Source organism: Rhododendron vialii, chromosome 8a, assembly GCF_030253575.1.
Source record: "Rhododendron vialii isolate Sample 1 chromosome 8a, ASM3025357v1".
Lineage (NCBI taxonomy): Eukaryota > Viridiplantae > Streptophyta > Magnoliopsida > Ericales > Ericaceae > Rhododendron > Rhododendron vialii.
The window spans coordinates 1,435,410-1,450,261 of record NC_080564.1 but is presented as its reverse complement, the minus strand read 5'-3'; the positions used below and the strand labels follow the sequence as shown (position 1 = coordinate 1,450,261).

Below are 14,852 nucleotides of genomic sequence, written 5' to 3'. Positions count from 1 at the left end.
AAAAGATTTACAATTATACAGATAACGTAAAAGATTTACAATTATCTGAATCTGCCCTTCCTCTCGGGTTTGGATCCCAACCAGTTGGCTTTCAACCAGTTTCGTTCAGTTATAGACTGTTTTTGTGTTATTTCTGGGTCCACAACAATAATAGGAACCGTTCACTTTTTAAAGCTCGTCGAAAATAGTGACCACGCCAAAAATCATGTTGATCGAATACCGTTTGACAAGATGTTGAAATGCATTAAGATTGTAAGAAAAAAAGTTTGTAACACTGGATTGCAACACATTTGACACAATTATATGAAGATCAATGCCTTTCGATATCATATCAAACGGGATTCTATCAAATTGATTTTTGCCGTGGTTAATATTCTCGATGAGCTCTAAAAAGTGAACAATTTCGATTATTATTGTGGGCTCAGAAAGAACCCACAAACGATCTATAACTGGACCAAACTGGTTGGAAGCCCAACTGGTTGGGATCCAAGCCCCTTCCTCTCACCGTTTTCACGGACCTCACACATAAATATTCCATGTGAACTTCCATTGGATATTTGGATAGTGTCACTCTGGAATTCAATTCATTGCGCATCTCACACAATCACCACCCCCACCGCACACTCTCTCTCTCCGCACCTATATAGGAGTAGTACTCTCACTACTCACTCCTAGGAGGAAAAATCACGCACTTGCATTTGGCAACATCCGAAGCAAAAGAATCTACAGTCTAGTAAGTGAGAGAGAGAGAGAGAGAGAGAGAGAGAGAGAGAGAGAGAATGTCATCTGTGGTTGGGTTTGCTTCTCAGGAAAGCAACGGCCACGAGGACGGAAACGAGCGCTTCGATTTGCATCAGATTCCCGATACAACGGTCACAAATCTCTCACTTCCCGTCGAGACCTTTCTCAGAGCGGCCATCTCTCTCAAGGACCAGGTACGTATCAAGCTCGATTTTCATAACGGACGTTGGCGTAGGTTTAGCCCGTCGGAGCACGTTAACTGAAACCCCGCTCGTGACTTTTTAGGTGGTACAAGTCACGTGGGAGGGACGCGGCAATAATATTGCCGACCCCACCGTCTACAGTGGTTTGCTTGGGACAGCTTTCGCCTGCTTGCGGTCGTACGAGGCTAACGGTAGTCACCTGGACCTGCTGTTGTGCGCCGAGATCGTCGACGCCTGTGATTCCGTTGCTCGTAACTCCACCAGGTATGAATTATGCGATTTATTAACATAATTTGATTTTAACGGTTTACGATTAACTACAATCCGGATAAAATACTGTAATTGTTTAGGGCAGTATTTCGTGAGATCAGTTGTATGATATTTTAACCCGAGAACATTTCACTGGTTGTGCGTGACAGTCAAAGGCAGAATATTTGACGGAGTTGTAGAGGAGATTCAAATGAATTGTTGTCTGACATGTTCAGAGATCAATAGTACTGTATATTTTTTCATTTTATTTGCACGTACAAGCAATTAATCTTGTCAAAATCTTATCTTACGATTCGATTCGTTTGAAGATATAATTGATATGTATCTTATGAAAAAACTATTCAGTACCCCAAGGGCAATGGCAAGGTTACATACGTGGCGCTCCAGCCCTTTGATTTCACCACACATTTGACCACATAGATGTGTGGCAGAAACAAGGGCTAGGGTGCCACTCCGCGTCACTTGTTCTTGCCCTGGAGCATTGAATATTCTCTCGTATCATTTGGGCATTGAATATTCTCTCGTATCTTTTGTTTGAAAAAATCGTACATGCGATACAAATTCGAAGCAATAAGTATCTTACGATTCGATATTTTCAGATGTAAAATAGATACGTATCTTTGAGCGTATCTTAAGCTTAAATAAATTTGTTGGTAGCGATACAGACAAATGTGATAAATGGTAGATGACATCATAAATTTTGTTCCTTGACCATATTAGAGGTTGAAGACGTGAAATTATTTATTTTCGTTGTCTTTTTTTCAACATGCAAGAGAATTTACGTTTTATATTGGGTATAACTATCGAGCTGATAATTGAGTAAAACTAGAAAATCAGTTCTTGTTTGGTCTTTACTCTTCTGTGCAATTTAAGTAGAACATCAGGTATGCACATAAAAATTAAAGACATGTTGGCTTGAAAGGGGAAAATGTTAACAAAAACTCAGAAAGGAGCTGACTGGTACAGAGATCTAAACATGGCTCTTTTAAAAAACCAGTTTTCTGAAATTACTCTGTTGGTTATGAGTCTTTTGACTATATCTCTATGCTCGGCATGACAGGCATGTGACATTTTTGTGTGGAAGAGGTGGAGTTTATGCGCTTGGTGCTGTGGTTGCAAATATCAGGGGGGACCATCACAAACGTGACTTGTTTCTGGATCTCTTCAATGAGGTACAGAAATGTCCATTCCTTGTCACCTTCATTGAGCTAGACATTGCATTCTTTTTAAGTATCACAACAAATATCCGATAAGGGAATGTCTTTATCCATTTCTGTGGGAAAAATATCCATACGAATCTATCTGATGGCCTAGGTTGAAGTGGACGAATGATTTCAGGGGTGATGAGCATACATTCAACCAAAGATAATTTGAAATATCTATGGGTGGAGATGGTAATTTTTTTGAAAAAATATTTAAGGGTGGAGAACCGATTTGGTTGAATCCATGCACAACAAAAGCTACTTATATAAATCAAAGGACAAAGATGGAGATTCGCCATGCCCTTGGATGGCCTGTCCATTTGCTTATAATCATTCAAGCTAGGCTTTTGAGCTATCTGATTTTTTCCTTATGACTCAAGTGGTTGGCCAAGTTCGTGCTCATCTTTTATTTTTTGTCGCCTTGTGGATGTGTTTAACTTTAACATCAACTGTTCTAGTTGTTCCATGAAAGATTCTGGTCCATAATTTGGTTCTCTCTCGTAGTGTTGTGTAATCAATTGTTTTCCTTGAACGTCCTGTATAACTGTTAATTATGTTCTTGTTATGTTATCTTCTTTCGGGTAACAGCTAAAGAAGTGAGCTAATTGTAGCCTTTATGGACCTCATGCATAAGAATGGACTCACATAATATTTCCAAGCTAAGAGAAACACATTGAACTTGAGAAAAACTTCAAACCTCAAATGTGAGATGATATATTGTTTGGATTAATTGTCAAACCCCTCACATGTTTTTATTTCATTGGGGCTGGGATGTGCGATACCCGTGACTCATATTAATGAAATGTCACTAGCATGTGTGATGCCTTATGCAGCACTTGGCCCACCTTGTGGAAGAAGTTCCTTCTTGACTTTACAAGAGAATCTGTTCCTTGCCTTATCAATCTGGTCCCGAGCCTTATCCCTAGCCGTCCTAGTCTATGGGGAAAAATGTGTGTGAGGAGTCTTGTGTAATCTTGTGCCACTCTCCTCAACTTTGGTACTCCTAATAAAGAAAGGATACGATACTAGGATTTGACTAATCAAAGATAATCTAGGAACCTAAAATTTACTGGTAGAAGTTTTTGCAATTGAAGTATGTTGGAGAAGGTGGGTAGTGTTAAAATAGAACCACTGTGTTGATCAATCACCTCCGTATGTTATGCCTCCACCTAAACTTTTACGAAGGCTGATGCAATGAACAAGTTGTTGGATAGTAGAAATTCTGCTATACTCCAGGGTCAATGCAGGAGTCACCATTATGGTCTTTCACTCTAGGGCCCAATTTGGTTCAACTTCATGCCTTTATGGAAAGATATCCAAAGCATCAGAGAGGTTGGCTAAAGCATTTTAAAAAAACTGTTTCTGTTGATCGTTCTTCAAATTCGTTGCGAAGATGTAAGATTCATATGAAAAAATATGAGCTTGCACCATACTTTTACCTGCATCTGCATGTGAATTGAAGTTTTGCGAGTTGGGACTGAATAAAAAGGGGAATGAAGATCGGATGCAAATGTTGCCACAAATTAGGTTTGTTGATTTGGCATGACTCCCATGGTCTATTGCTGCAAGAAAACCTTGACTTCCAAGGTTGCTTTTCATTTTCCATTTTAGCTTGATTGGTAAATTTGTGGTGCCTAAAAAATTGGTCAGGGTGCATTGGGAATTCGAATCAAATGCATGGAATTTGTTCATCTTATACAGTTTCTACTTCTTTATGGACAACCTCTGTCTAATCTAGGTTGCACAAGAAAGAGCCCTTCCTGTTGGCCCTGAAGAAGGAGGTTTCGGAATGTCATACGATCTTCTTTATGGGCGAGCTGGGTTTTTGTGGGCTGCTTTATTCATAAACAAGCACCTCGGACAGGATACAGTTCACAATGACCTCCTTGCCCCAATTGTTGAAGCAGTTTTAGCAGGAGGCAGAGCTGGGGCATCTGACAACACAGCAAGCCCACTGATGTATAGATGGCACGGAACAAGATATTGGGGTGCCGCCCATGGTCTCGCGGGTATATTAAATGTTTTGCTTCATTTTCCACTCTCCGAGGAGGATGCGGAGGATGTGAAAGGTACGTTACGATACATGATGAGTAACAGGTTCCCTCATAGTGGAAATTACCCATCAAGTGAAGGGAACCAGAGAGACAAGCTGGTAGAATGGTCTCATGGAGCTACTGGCATGGCCATCACCTTGTGCAAGGCATCACAGGTTAGTTTACAATTCATTCAGGAGAATCAGGACTAATAAGGAACATAAGTGCATTGGCACTCCCTTTTTAATGTGATTTTAACGTGGCATTCCATTTTTTTTTCCGGTCAAAAGTGGCATTCCATTTGTCGAAGAATGAATTAGGATTGAATAAATGAAAGGACAGTTGATCATTTTACGTACTAGAGATAGAAAGAGTGCATATGCAGAAAGGGCTGGTGCGAAATCATTTCTCTGTTCTCACGAAAAACTACATGGCAAGTGGAGAAACCAATTCTTAAGTTTCGATAGAGAAGAATGGGCTTGTGTATTAAGGGTTGGGTTCTGAGACTTTACTGCAGAGGGTCTGACTGCATAAGTTCTGAGACTTGAAAATGGAACCATTATTTATGCCAGGGATTTTCGAAGTCGAATAGGGACAAGGATGTACAAAGAATTTGTATTGGAACTTCACTCTAACGAATTCTCTGTGAAATTCTTCATTGGTTTCATAATGAAAAGTCAGGCTCCAAAGACTTTAACGTGGTCACTTTTATGGTGTTGATAAATGCATTATATTTTGCCGCAGGTATTTGCCACCGATAGGGAGTTCCGTGATGCCGCCATTGAAGCTGGAGAAGTAGTTTGGAAAAGCGGGTTGGTGAAGAAGGTAGGACTTGCCGATGGTGCGGCTGGAAATGCCTATGCTTTCCTTTCCCTCTACCGCCTAACCGGAGATGTTGTATACGTAGAGAGAGCCAAGGCCTTCGCAAGCTTCTTGTACCATAATGCAAGGAAATTACAGTCTCGGGGAGTTGTACATAATTACTCTCTTTTCCATGGACTCGCTGGAACTGCTTGCCTGTGGTTCGACTTGCTTGCACCCGAAAACTCGAAGTTCCCCGGGTACGAACTTTAGCCCGCCTGGAAGGCACAAATTCTTTCACATCGGAACCGCTCATTGGAGAACCTTGTGTATAGCCTAGAGAAGGACGAGTATATATGTATTGTATAACATGTTTTTATTTTATATGTATTGTATAACATGTTTTTATGATAGTACGAATTGGAGTGGGTTTAAATTACGGCTTTGTTCACGTGGGGTTTCGAGAACCATCCCTCCCTCATCACGGTTTTCAATTTGTTTTCCTAGTACACGAGGAGATGTTTGTGTATGTTCGATTATTGATGAATTCCTTCTAATGGAAATACAGAGGTTCGTCTCCTTTATGGTGTGCAGAAAGAGGATAAGCATGTGGATTTGGTGGGACCTTTTTGTGCTTAAAGAAGTGGGAAATAGGTGGAAATTGATTTTGACACATTCCACTGTCACTGGCATTCTATTTTGTGTCTTGATCATGTGAGATTGTAAAACAAAAAATGGAGTGCCACTAGCTAAAATTGAAGTGCCAAAATCACATTTCGAAATGGGTGCATCTATCCCTTCGTTCCTCGAGTCTCAGACAAGAAGGTGGGAAATAGTTGTACCTATAATTTTGAAGGGTAGGAAAATATGTGACATCAATGTCAACAAAAATTGCGGATAAAAAAAAAAAAGTCAACAAAAATTTTCATTGGAATTTTAAAGGTTCACATAGGTTTAGTGTTCAAACCGGTGTCCTGCATTGATGTCCTTGCAATACCCGAAAGACTTTTATCTCTGGAAACTTTATATCCAATTAAAAACCAAATTAGTAATAAATGGAGAGGTTCCGATATTATATTAAGTGATCACTCATTCCACTAGCAAATAATGTGAAACTATATTTCCTTAAAAATTCCCCTCATGTCCAAACTAGCTTGAACATGTTGTTCGATAAAATCAAACTATATTCTTCAGGAACCTGTAATAAATTGAACTATATTTTTCACGTGCAAACTGGCTCGAACTATATTCTTCAGGACCCCGTAATAAACCGAAATACGCACAAATTAGTTCGAACATCTATTTCTAACCTGTTAATAAAAGAACGTTAAAATCAAACTATATTCTTCAGGACCTCGTAATAAATTAAACTATATTCTTCACGTGTAAACTGGCTTGAACTATATTCTTCAGGACCTCGTAATAAATCGAAAGACGCACAAATTGGTTCGAACATCTATTTTTTATTAAAAGACTATACTTCCATAAAATTAAAGACCAGATCTATTTTTTATTAAAAGACTATATACTTCTATAAAATTAAAGACAAGATGAACTATAAATTCCAAAGCCCACCTTGCTTTTTGCGTAGGGCTATGAATGAATCGAACAGCTCTCGAGTTCAACTCGGCTCATTCAGTAAATGAGTTGAGCTCGAGCTTGAGTTTTCGGCTCGGCTCGTTTGACAAAAGCTTGGCTCGTTAAAAGTGGCTCGGCTTGATTAAAAAGGCTCGTTTAGTAAATGACTCAACTCGACTCGATATGGGCTCAACTCGTTAAGACTCGAGCTCGAATTTTGGGCTTGTTTAATAAACGAGTTACAGCCCTAATTATTTGCGTTTGGTTTTACTCCTTTTTGGATACAAAAACAATCGCTGTATGGTCAAGTACGGTCAAATTGCTCCGGTCCGTTCCTCAGTGACATCAAATCTGTGCCGTCCACGTCAATTCCCTCAATAACTTGGGAGAAAAGAACGGGTTTTGTTTTTTTAACATTATCTCCATCGCCACGTCCCTCTTTCGCCTTTCCTTATTACTGTAAATTACTATCATTAGAGGCTTTTTTTTCCCAGTTCGGCGATTAGAGTGTCAGCTTAAGCTAAACTCGACTAATCACTTTTTCGGTTCGGTTAAAAATAGATCATTCACGCTAGAATTAAAGACATCACAAGAATTTTTTTTTTTGCAGCCTGACCTCAAAAATTGAATCCTGATGAATTGTGTGAAGAGTAACGTCTGTTAATCAAGTGAACTACCCATCGGTCCATTATAGCAGCTTACCTGTGAAGAGCAACATCCATCAACCAAGCGGACTACCCATCGGACCATTATAGCGGCTTACCATTGCACTAAATGTCATTTCAAAATTAAAATTTGAAGATATTCCGAAGTAAAACAAAAGAACAAAAAATAAATGTCTTTCTATTCTTGGCGGGCATGATCATTGTCATAAATACGCATTCTGTACCATCATTTTTAGATCTTGGTGACCCAGATCTGGTTTTTAGAGCTGGGTTTTCGGCCCTCAGATCCAATCTGCTTTGGCAACGGGTCCGTGGGTGAGTCATTCTGTAGTAATGGTGGTGGCGCCTTACAGCAGCGACTGCGGTGGGACGAAGGGACGTTGAGTTTCAGTAAGTTGCCGATGTGTTTTCTCCATCTTCCTCCAGCCACATCCACGAGTGGATCGGTGGTCTCCATCAACGCAGCTGTCAATTTTTGAGTGATCTTTTTTGTTTTTCCTTTGTTTTCGGTTCGGCTATGTGGATCCTTAATTTGTACTAGGTTGTTGTTCTTGATTATGAAATATGAATATATGTTTCGTTTTCTCAAGAAGAGTACATAAGCTGTTGCATGCACAGTAGGGAATCCACATTGGCCGCACTTTCCTACTCCACTCCTTTCGTATCCAATTTCAATTCCTCTTTTGTGGCCACATTGGGCCAACAACGACAGATTCGAATTATTCATCCCCATAATTTTCTCATTGAAAAAATGATCCAACACAAATGAATATTCGGACAAATTGCGTTTAATTTTATAAAATGGATCAAGTTGACTATTTTTATTTTGTAAAACAGAATGCAACTTTGTTCACATTATTATTTTTGTTCGATCAAGTTGATTTTTTATGAATATACTATACTGTGTAAGAATTATGGGTTGAATGGTTTGGTCCGTTTGGATCTTTATTGTAAGCTCACAATATGGAAGATCGGAAGGGTACGAAGAGACGAGGTTCCGGAAAAGAGCTGATGAGTAGTGCCTAAGATTTTTTTTTTTTTTTTATAGAGAAGTTGTCCTTAAAATTATAGTAGCTTCTAAAATTGAGACATTGGACTTGTCTCATCGCTAGTTATGAGTACTTATTAGTGGGCACTGCGTGCTCCAACACACCTGATTTTATTGAGTCAATTTGAAGTAGTTTGATTTGCTTAATATCATTAGTTGAACATGCGGAGGACTAATTGTTGGAAAGGCCCCTCTAGTAATTCATAATTGCTCAGCTCATAATAGTGTCATGCACAGTGTGAAAATTTGCAGTATTTTTCTTAAAAAAGTATGGTGTCCATATTTGTGACCAATATCCGTAGTTTTTTTTTTTTTTTTTAATTACTCAGGGTGTCCAATATCCTTAATTGGAGTACATTTTACTTATCAATAATCACTTACCATATAGAGTACTATAATACAAAACTATTACATCATATAATATTGAAATGTTTTCTTATCAAATAAAAAATATGATATAGCTAGGGACATGTTAGCAAATTAAACCATTATTTATCGAATTATAGTCTATAGTCCAGCCTTCCAGCTTTGGAGAGAAGCGTGAGTTGGACGGTTTATTTGAGGAGTCATCAGATATCTCTACAGCTAACCCACCATTTTTTTTATTTTTATTCTTTTATTCTTTTATTTTCTTGACATCAAAACCTTTGAAACTTGAAAGCAACAGAATTCCCAGCAAATTGACGTGTCACGTGTGTAGTCAGTTGCGTACACACATACATATATGGACTACAAAACCTACACCTAAACAAGTTTAGAGAGAGGGAGAGATGGGTGGGTAGATCAGAACTTGTATTTATTAAAGTTTGGTTTACTGGGCTTGTTGATTGAAGGGGTGTGATAAAAATGGAAAGGTACGAGATTCTCAGAGACATAGGCTCTGGTAACTTCGGCGTAGCCAAGCTTGTGCGAGATAAGTGGAGCAATGATCATTATGCAGTCAAGTTTATTGAGAGAGGCGATAAGGTCTCTCTCTCTCTCTCTCTCTCTCTCTCTCTCTCTCTCTCTCAATTTTTTCTGCATAACATGGGCTTCTACATCAAGTATTTTTCTGGGTTGGTTTTACTTTTTGGTGTAGCTAGCCATATGGGTTTTTGTCATTTTTTTCTGGGTGTTAGTTGGTTTTGAGGGATTGATCTTGTTGGGAGGTTTAATTTGCTCTGTTATTTTATTTTATTTTATGCAGATTGATGAGCATGTTCAGAGGGAGATCATGAACCACAGATCCTTGAACCACCCCAATATAATTAGATTTAAGGAGGTATGTAACTTGACTAGTTTCTGATCCATTAATTAGGTTAGCTGAATGGTTTTTTCCTTCTCTTTTCTGTTTCATTTTTGAACTCAAGATACCAACATACCAATTGGCAATTCCAATATATTTGTTAGTAGCTAGTACTTTGTTCACAGGTATTTAAATTACTATTCGTTTACAATTCTCCGCTCACCCCAATTAATTTCACTAATTTCGAGATTCTGAAATTAACGAATCAACTATTGGTGGTGAACATCGGACCTGCATGCTTGAGTATAAATCCCTTGTTTATTGTGATGCTTCCACTTGAATATAGAATTCTCTGCCTGTATTTATTGCAGAATATGTTTTCAAACTTGTGGGGTTGGATTCTAGAAAACACCCATGCGAGTGTGCATTTCTTGTTGACCTTTCAGGAGCAGTTCCCCCGAGCGCTGTAGTGCACTACCACAGTCGTCCAAAAGTGTTTTTAACGGTTCGGATTAAAACAAACTTTTCTAGAAAAAAAAATTAACTCTTTTCTGGAATAATTTGTTTTCAATCTAGACCATTAATTGCCGAAATGGATGGTCCGGATGTGTCCTGTAGGATGCTCTACAGGGAGCTGCTTTGCAGCATCCCCATCCTTTCAATACACTCCTTTTTTCCCTTTTTACATTTCTTTCTTCTGCTTTCTTTCTTTTTCTTTTTTTCTTTTTTGCGTGTTTTACAGGAATTCATTAAAGAAAAGTTTTTTACAAAATTGGAGTGTGAAAATCACATTTTAGTGAATATTCCCCTTGAAATCTTTGTTTCGTTGGCTAAGTACTGGTACAGAAACAAATTAAACAGGGGTAGTTTGAGGGTATTTCACCCATTGGAGCCTCAGCTAGTTGGAGAACAGGGCACCCTGTTTCTTTTTGTTTAAATTTGTTTCTTCTGAAATGCTCAGCTGGGAAATCTTTTCTTTCCTCTCAGGTGCTACTAACACCCACTCATCTAGGCATAGTCATGGAATATGCAGCTGGAGGAGAACTTTTCGAAAGAATATGCAACGCCGGTAGATTCAGCGAGGATGAGGTAGAAGAATCATTTAATCCTTTGATGTCGAATACTGTCGTCAAAAATTTAGAATCAAACTATTTTAATCAGTCCTCAAAATGTTTAATGTTAGTTTTGATTTCGTATTTTCATTTGGTTTCAGGCAAGGTTTTTCTTTCAACAATTGATATCAGGGGTCAATTACTGCCACTCCATGGTATAAGCCCTCGTGCATTTAAATTCTGTCACTTCTTGCATAAATTTTCGCGCGGGCATGAAAATTCGAATGTTTACTTTTTGATGCAGCTAATCTGCCACAGAGATCTTAAGCTGGAAAATACACTCTTAGACGGGAGCTCAGCACCGCGTCTCAAAATATGTGATTTCGGCTACTCAAAGGTAATGAACTAGCCAATTGGATCATAACCGATTTAGGGTGTTGTTTAGATATATCAAGGTTAATGCTAACTCATTTAAAAGTAAGCGTAATTGAGAAATGTTAACAAACAAACCCTACTACAAATCCCCATTTGTTCGATCACTAAACGTTCTAAACAGCTTGAATCTTTTGCAGTCATCGGTGTTTCATTCCCAACCAAAATCCACGGTAGGAACGCCAGCCTATATTGCTCCAGAAGTCTTTTCCAGAAAAGAATATGATGGGAAGGTAACTAACGTAATTTCCTCCCTTGTATGAATTTTTTACTTCGATTTAGGACAGTTTGGTCACCTAAAATAGTTACTATAATAGTTACTGTAATAACTGTATGTCATTGTTGAGATCAACAGATTGCAGATGTTTGGTCATGTGGGGTTACTTTGTATGTGATGCTGGTTGGCGCTTATCCATTTGAAGATGCTGAAGATCCAAGAAATTTCAGGACGACAATCACCGTAATTAACCTTACTGATTTTTGAACAGTTACGGATACATCTGTGTCTGGATGTGTGCCACTCGTCTTTGTCCGTAGCGTTTTTACTTTGCTGAATGTATATAACACATGGAATGGTCAATGGCAGCGGATACTTAGTGTCCAATACTCGATTCCAGACTATGTCCGGATCTCTATGCAGTGCATACGTCTTCTGTCTCGAATATTTGTTGCCGATCCTGAAAAGGTCTGATTACTTTCTCAACATTAATTTTCTATTCTTCCAGAGTTCGATCTACAAATTCGTTTCTTTATTGCATCAAGCGATTTTCTTCTTTGCAGAGAATAACCATACCGGAAATTGAGAAGCACTCGTGGTTTCAAAAAAACTTGCCTATAGAACTGACAAAAGAAGGGGAAGCTAGTTTACAAACGAGCAAGAGCAACAACAGTAATCCGTCTCAAAGTATCGAAGAAGTATTTGCGATTATACAGGAGGCAAGCAAATCTGCGGCCTTGACGAAAGGAGGAGGGGGTAGTTTCATCGGAGGCAGTATGGATTTCGATGATATAATTGACGACGATACCGAGACAAGCGGAGACTTTGTTTCTGCATTGTGATTCCGGCCAAAAAACCAACCTGTATTATTAGCTCTGAAAAGTTCCACATTGTTTGTTTTAGTTTGCACACTGTGTGTTTTGCTGGTAAGCAAATGAGGAATATGCAGTCTTCTGCACTTTTTGATTGTGTAATTTTTTTTTGTAGAATTTACAACAATAGAGCAGTTAGATAAATCAAGTTGCTCGAGCTTGACCCGGGGATGCTTGTTGGCGCTTATCCATTTGAAGCTTGGATGATTTTTTTTGACCTTGTTGATCGAGTGTGCAATGTGAACGATCCACTACTAAGCTCGGCTCAACAACAATTTTACGTATACATAACTAAATAAAGTCATAAACATATTCCGAAGTACCAAAAAAAGAGTCATAAATACATATCCAAACACATACTACTTCCAAGCGAATGCGGTGAGTCCCATAAAAGAGCTGTGGGATTCACCTAGGCCTTTTGTACACTTTCTCTTTTCTCAAATAATAAAATGATGGGAAGTTGGATAATCATGCGACGTTTTATAATCCACCGTCTTGCTATTATATATATGATGACACCACGTATTCCATGCAATTACGTAGATTGCTATTGCAGTGGTTGGATATTAATTTGAAATTATTTAAACATGCAGAGTTAGGGATTTGGATCTTTGCATTAGTCCTCATGGACGACGTATATTTTACATTAATCCCATAGTAATGTCAAGCATAAATAGATATCCTCTTAATTAGTGGACGTACGGCTTTGAATATAATCCAAAGCATCCAATCTCTAATCTCCTTGTTGGGTAATTTCTCTTGCATGTGTTCCAATACTAACTAGTTTTCCACTTTCAATTTCTTTAACACCTTAATTCCCAAGTGTGTATGTTAGGCCATGGGAAGAGATTTTTCGAGTTTTCCCTTCTTTTTTCTCCTCCTAACTAGCGTGACAATGGATTTGGGCGTTTGCTAGTTGATAGTGGAATTGGTTTCCTAGGATTAATCGAGGTGCGCGTAATCTTTCCCGAACACTTGATTCATAAAATAGAAAAGAAAAGAAAAACATTATAGAATAGAAGTAAATATTGTTGATGATCTGTTCAGCAATAATACGGTAGTACTTGCTCGCCGAATATGATTAGACATCCCTAGCCTCTCGTTAATTAGCTTGAAAGTATTGGCTGAAACATGTCACATGTATATATATCCTCACCTCTCATGATGGAGTAGTAGTCTTTGTTGCAGTAGAGTTCCACACTGCATTGCGAGAGGAGACGAATACATACTGCAGGTTCCGTGTGATATCTCTCCTAATTAGTATCATGAACTAATTTGCATACGCAGCAGCAGCGTGTGGGTGGGTGTCTTGTACTTCGAAATCTGTCTTATAGATACGAGGTGTATACATAATCATATACGGAGCACTACATAGTTGACATGCATAGTAAGAGAGAGGAAGAGGGATGGGGACTAATACTAAATTTCTATTACTTGGGATTAACTACATTATTTATGACAGATTCTTTAGAATTAATATGTCTTCATGGATATATAGTGAATGATGATATTGTGAACTTAATTATAAAATGTTATCAAAGTACGTACGTAGAAGAGGAGAATTAACAATATGAAATGTTATCATGGGGTTGTTACAACTTACAATAATGGAGAGTGTGTTGTATCAATTGATGAAAGCTTCCAAATTTGGTGTCGTAGAAGGTGTCGAGTCCATATTTGACATGAACAAGTCCATCCATTGTCGTTTGGGATGTCAAAATTGTAATTTGGTAATTTTTAGGCAAAATTTAAGTCTGCTACTTTATATATATATTGAAAAAGTCAATTCATTTCATCATCCGAAGGGAAAGATTTTATCACAAATACAAGGAAAGAACCAAAAACTACCAAATTGCTACTTGATATTGAAATATGACAATTCTATCTTTGATATCACAGATGTGCACATCTTGACTATTTTCTCTCCGGTCCGATCAAAGGTAGATCATCTACACCAAGTTTAAGAAATTCACAAAAAATTACTTTCTTATAGCCTAACCCAAGAAAGTACATTTAAATTGGACGATGGAAAAAATTTCAAAACGTAAGCCAGCCCTGTTGAAGATGGTTAAACAGTATCAGGCCAAAAAGGCCAGATAAACAAAGGGAAAATGACTGCCAATGACGTGTTTTGATAATTAATACCTGCCAAGGTCATGCTGAGAAAATGTCATTGGTGGGTATTAATTATCATAACACGTCTTGGACTGCCATTTTCCCATAAACGGAAGAAGCCTAAGCCCAAGATCATTGAGGATCAAAACAAAAAAGCCCAAGATGGTCCAATCACAAACGACATCTTTTTTGGATTTTCCCGGGACAACAATCGATTTGCAACTTTGCATAGGGGTGCTGCAAATTTGCTATATGTAGCTAATTCATAAAAGGAAATTTTTGAATTCCTCCTTATAAATTGACTACATTTAATAAATTTACAGTTTCGACCCCGGTAACAAAGAAGAAATCCATAAAAACTGTATTTAGCTGGGCCTTGCATAGAGAGCACTCAGAGC

The 14,852-nt window shown here is 38.3% G+C and overlaps 2 protein-coding genes across 2 annotated transcripts; both read left to right on the top strand.

The window, feature by feature from the left end:
* The first annotated feature begins 484 nt into the window (after nt 1–484).
* On the top strand, nt 485–5,689 carry LOC131298234 (lanC-like protein GCL1). Its single transcript, XM_058323589.1, has 5 exons — nt 485–935; nt 1,027–1,208; nt 2,275–2,386; nt 4,155–4,625; nt 5,194–5,689. Exons 1-5 carry the CDS (start codon nt 780–782, stop codon nt 5,521–5,523), a joined length of 1,251 nt encoding a protein of 416 aa, XP_058179572.1. The 5' UTR covers nt 485–779; the 3' UTR covers nt 5,524–5,689.
* Nucleotides 5,690–9,280: 3,591 nt separating this feature from the next.
* Nucleotides 9,281–12,526, top strand: LOC131298233 (serine/threonine-protein kinase SAPK1-like). The gene is made up of 9 exons (XM_058323588.1): nt 9,281–9,507; nt 9,728–9,802; nt 10,754–10,855; nt 10,980–11,033; nt 11,123–11,215; nt 11,391–11,483; nt 11,606–11,710; nt 11,837–11,935; nt 12,031–12,526. Exons 1-9 carry the CDS (start codon nt 9,388–9,390, stop codon nt 12,307–12,309), a joined length of 1,020 nt encoding a protein of 339 aa, XP_058179571.1. The 5' UTR covers nt 9,281–9,387; the 3' UTR covers nt 12,310–12,526.
* The last annotated feature ends 2,326 nt before the right edge of the window (nt 12,527–14,852 follow it).

Excerpts from the sequence above, each read along its gene's own strand:
- LOC131298234 (XM_058323589.1), top strand. The coding sequence starts at position 780 with ATGTCATCTGTGGTTGGGTTTGCTTCTCAGGAAAGCAACGGCCACGAG. Across the intron at positions 936-1,026 it reads CCATCTCTCTCAAGGACCAG|GTGGTACAAGTCACGTGGGA; the intron begins GTACGTATCAAG and ends GTGACTTTTTAG. Across the intron at positions 2,387-4,154 it reads TTCTGGATCTCTTCAATGAG|GTTGCACAAGAAAGAGCCCT; the intron begins GTACAGAAATGT and ends TGTCTAATCTAG.
- LOC131298233 (XM_058323588.1), top strand. The coding sequence starts at position 9,388 with ATGGAAAGGTACGAGATTCTCAGAGACATAGGCTCTGGTAACTTCGGC. Across the intron at positions 9,803-10,753 it reads ATATAATTAGATTTAAGGAG|GTGCTACTAACACCCACTCA; the intron begins GTATGTAACTTG and ends CTTTCCTCTCAG. Across the intron at positions 10,856-10,979 it reads GTAGATTCAGCGAGGATGAG|GCAAGGTTTTTCTTTCAACA; the intron begins GTAGAAGAATCA and ends ATTTGGTTTCAG.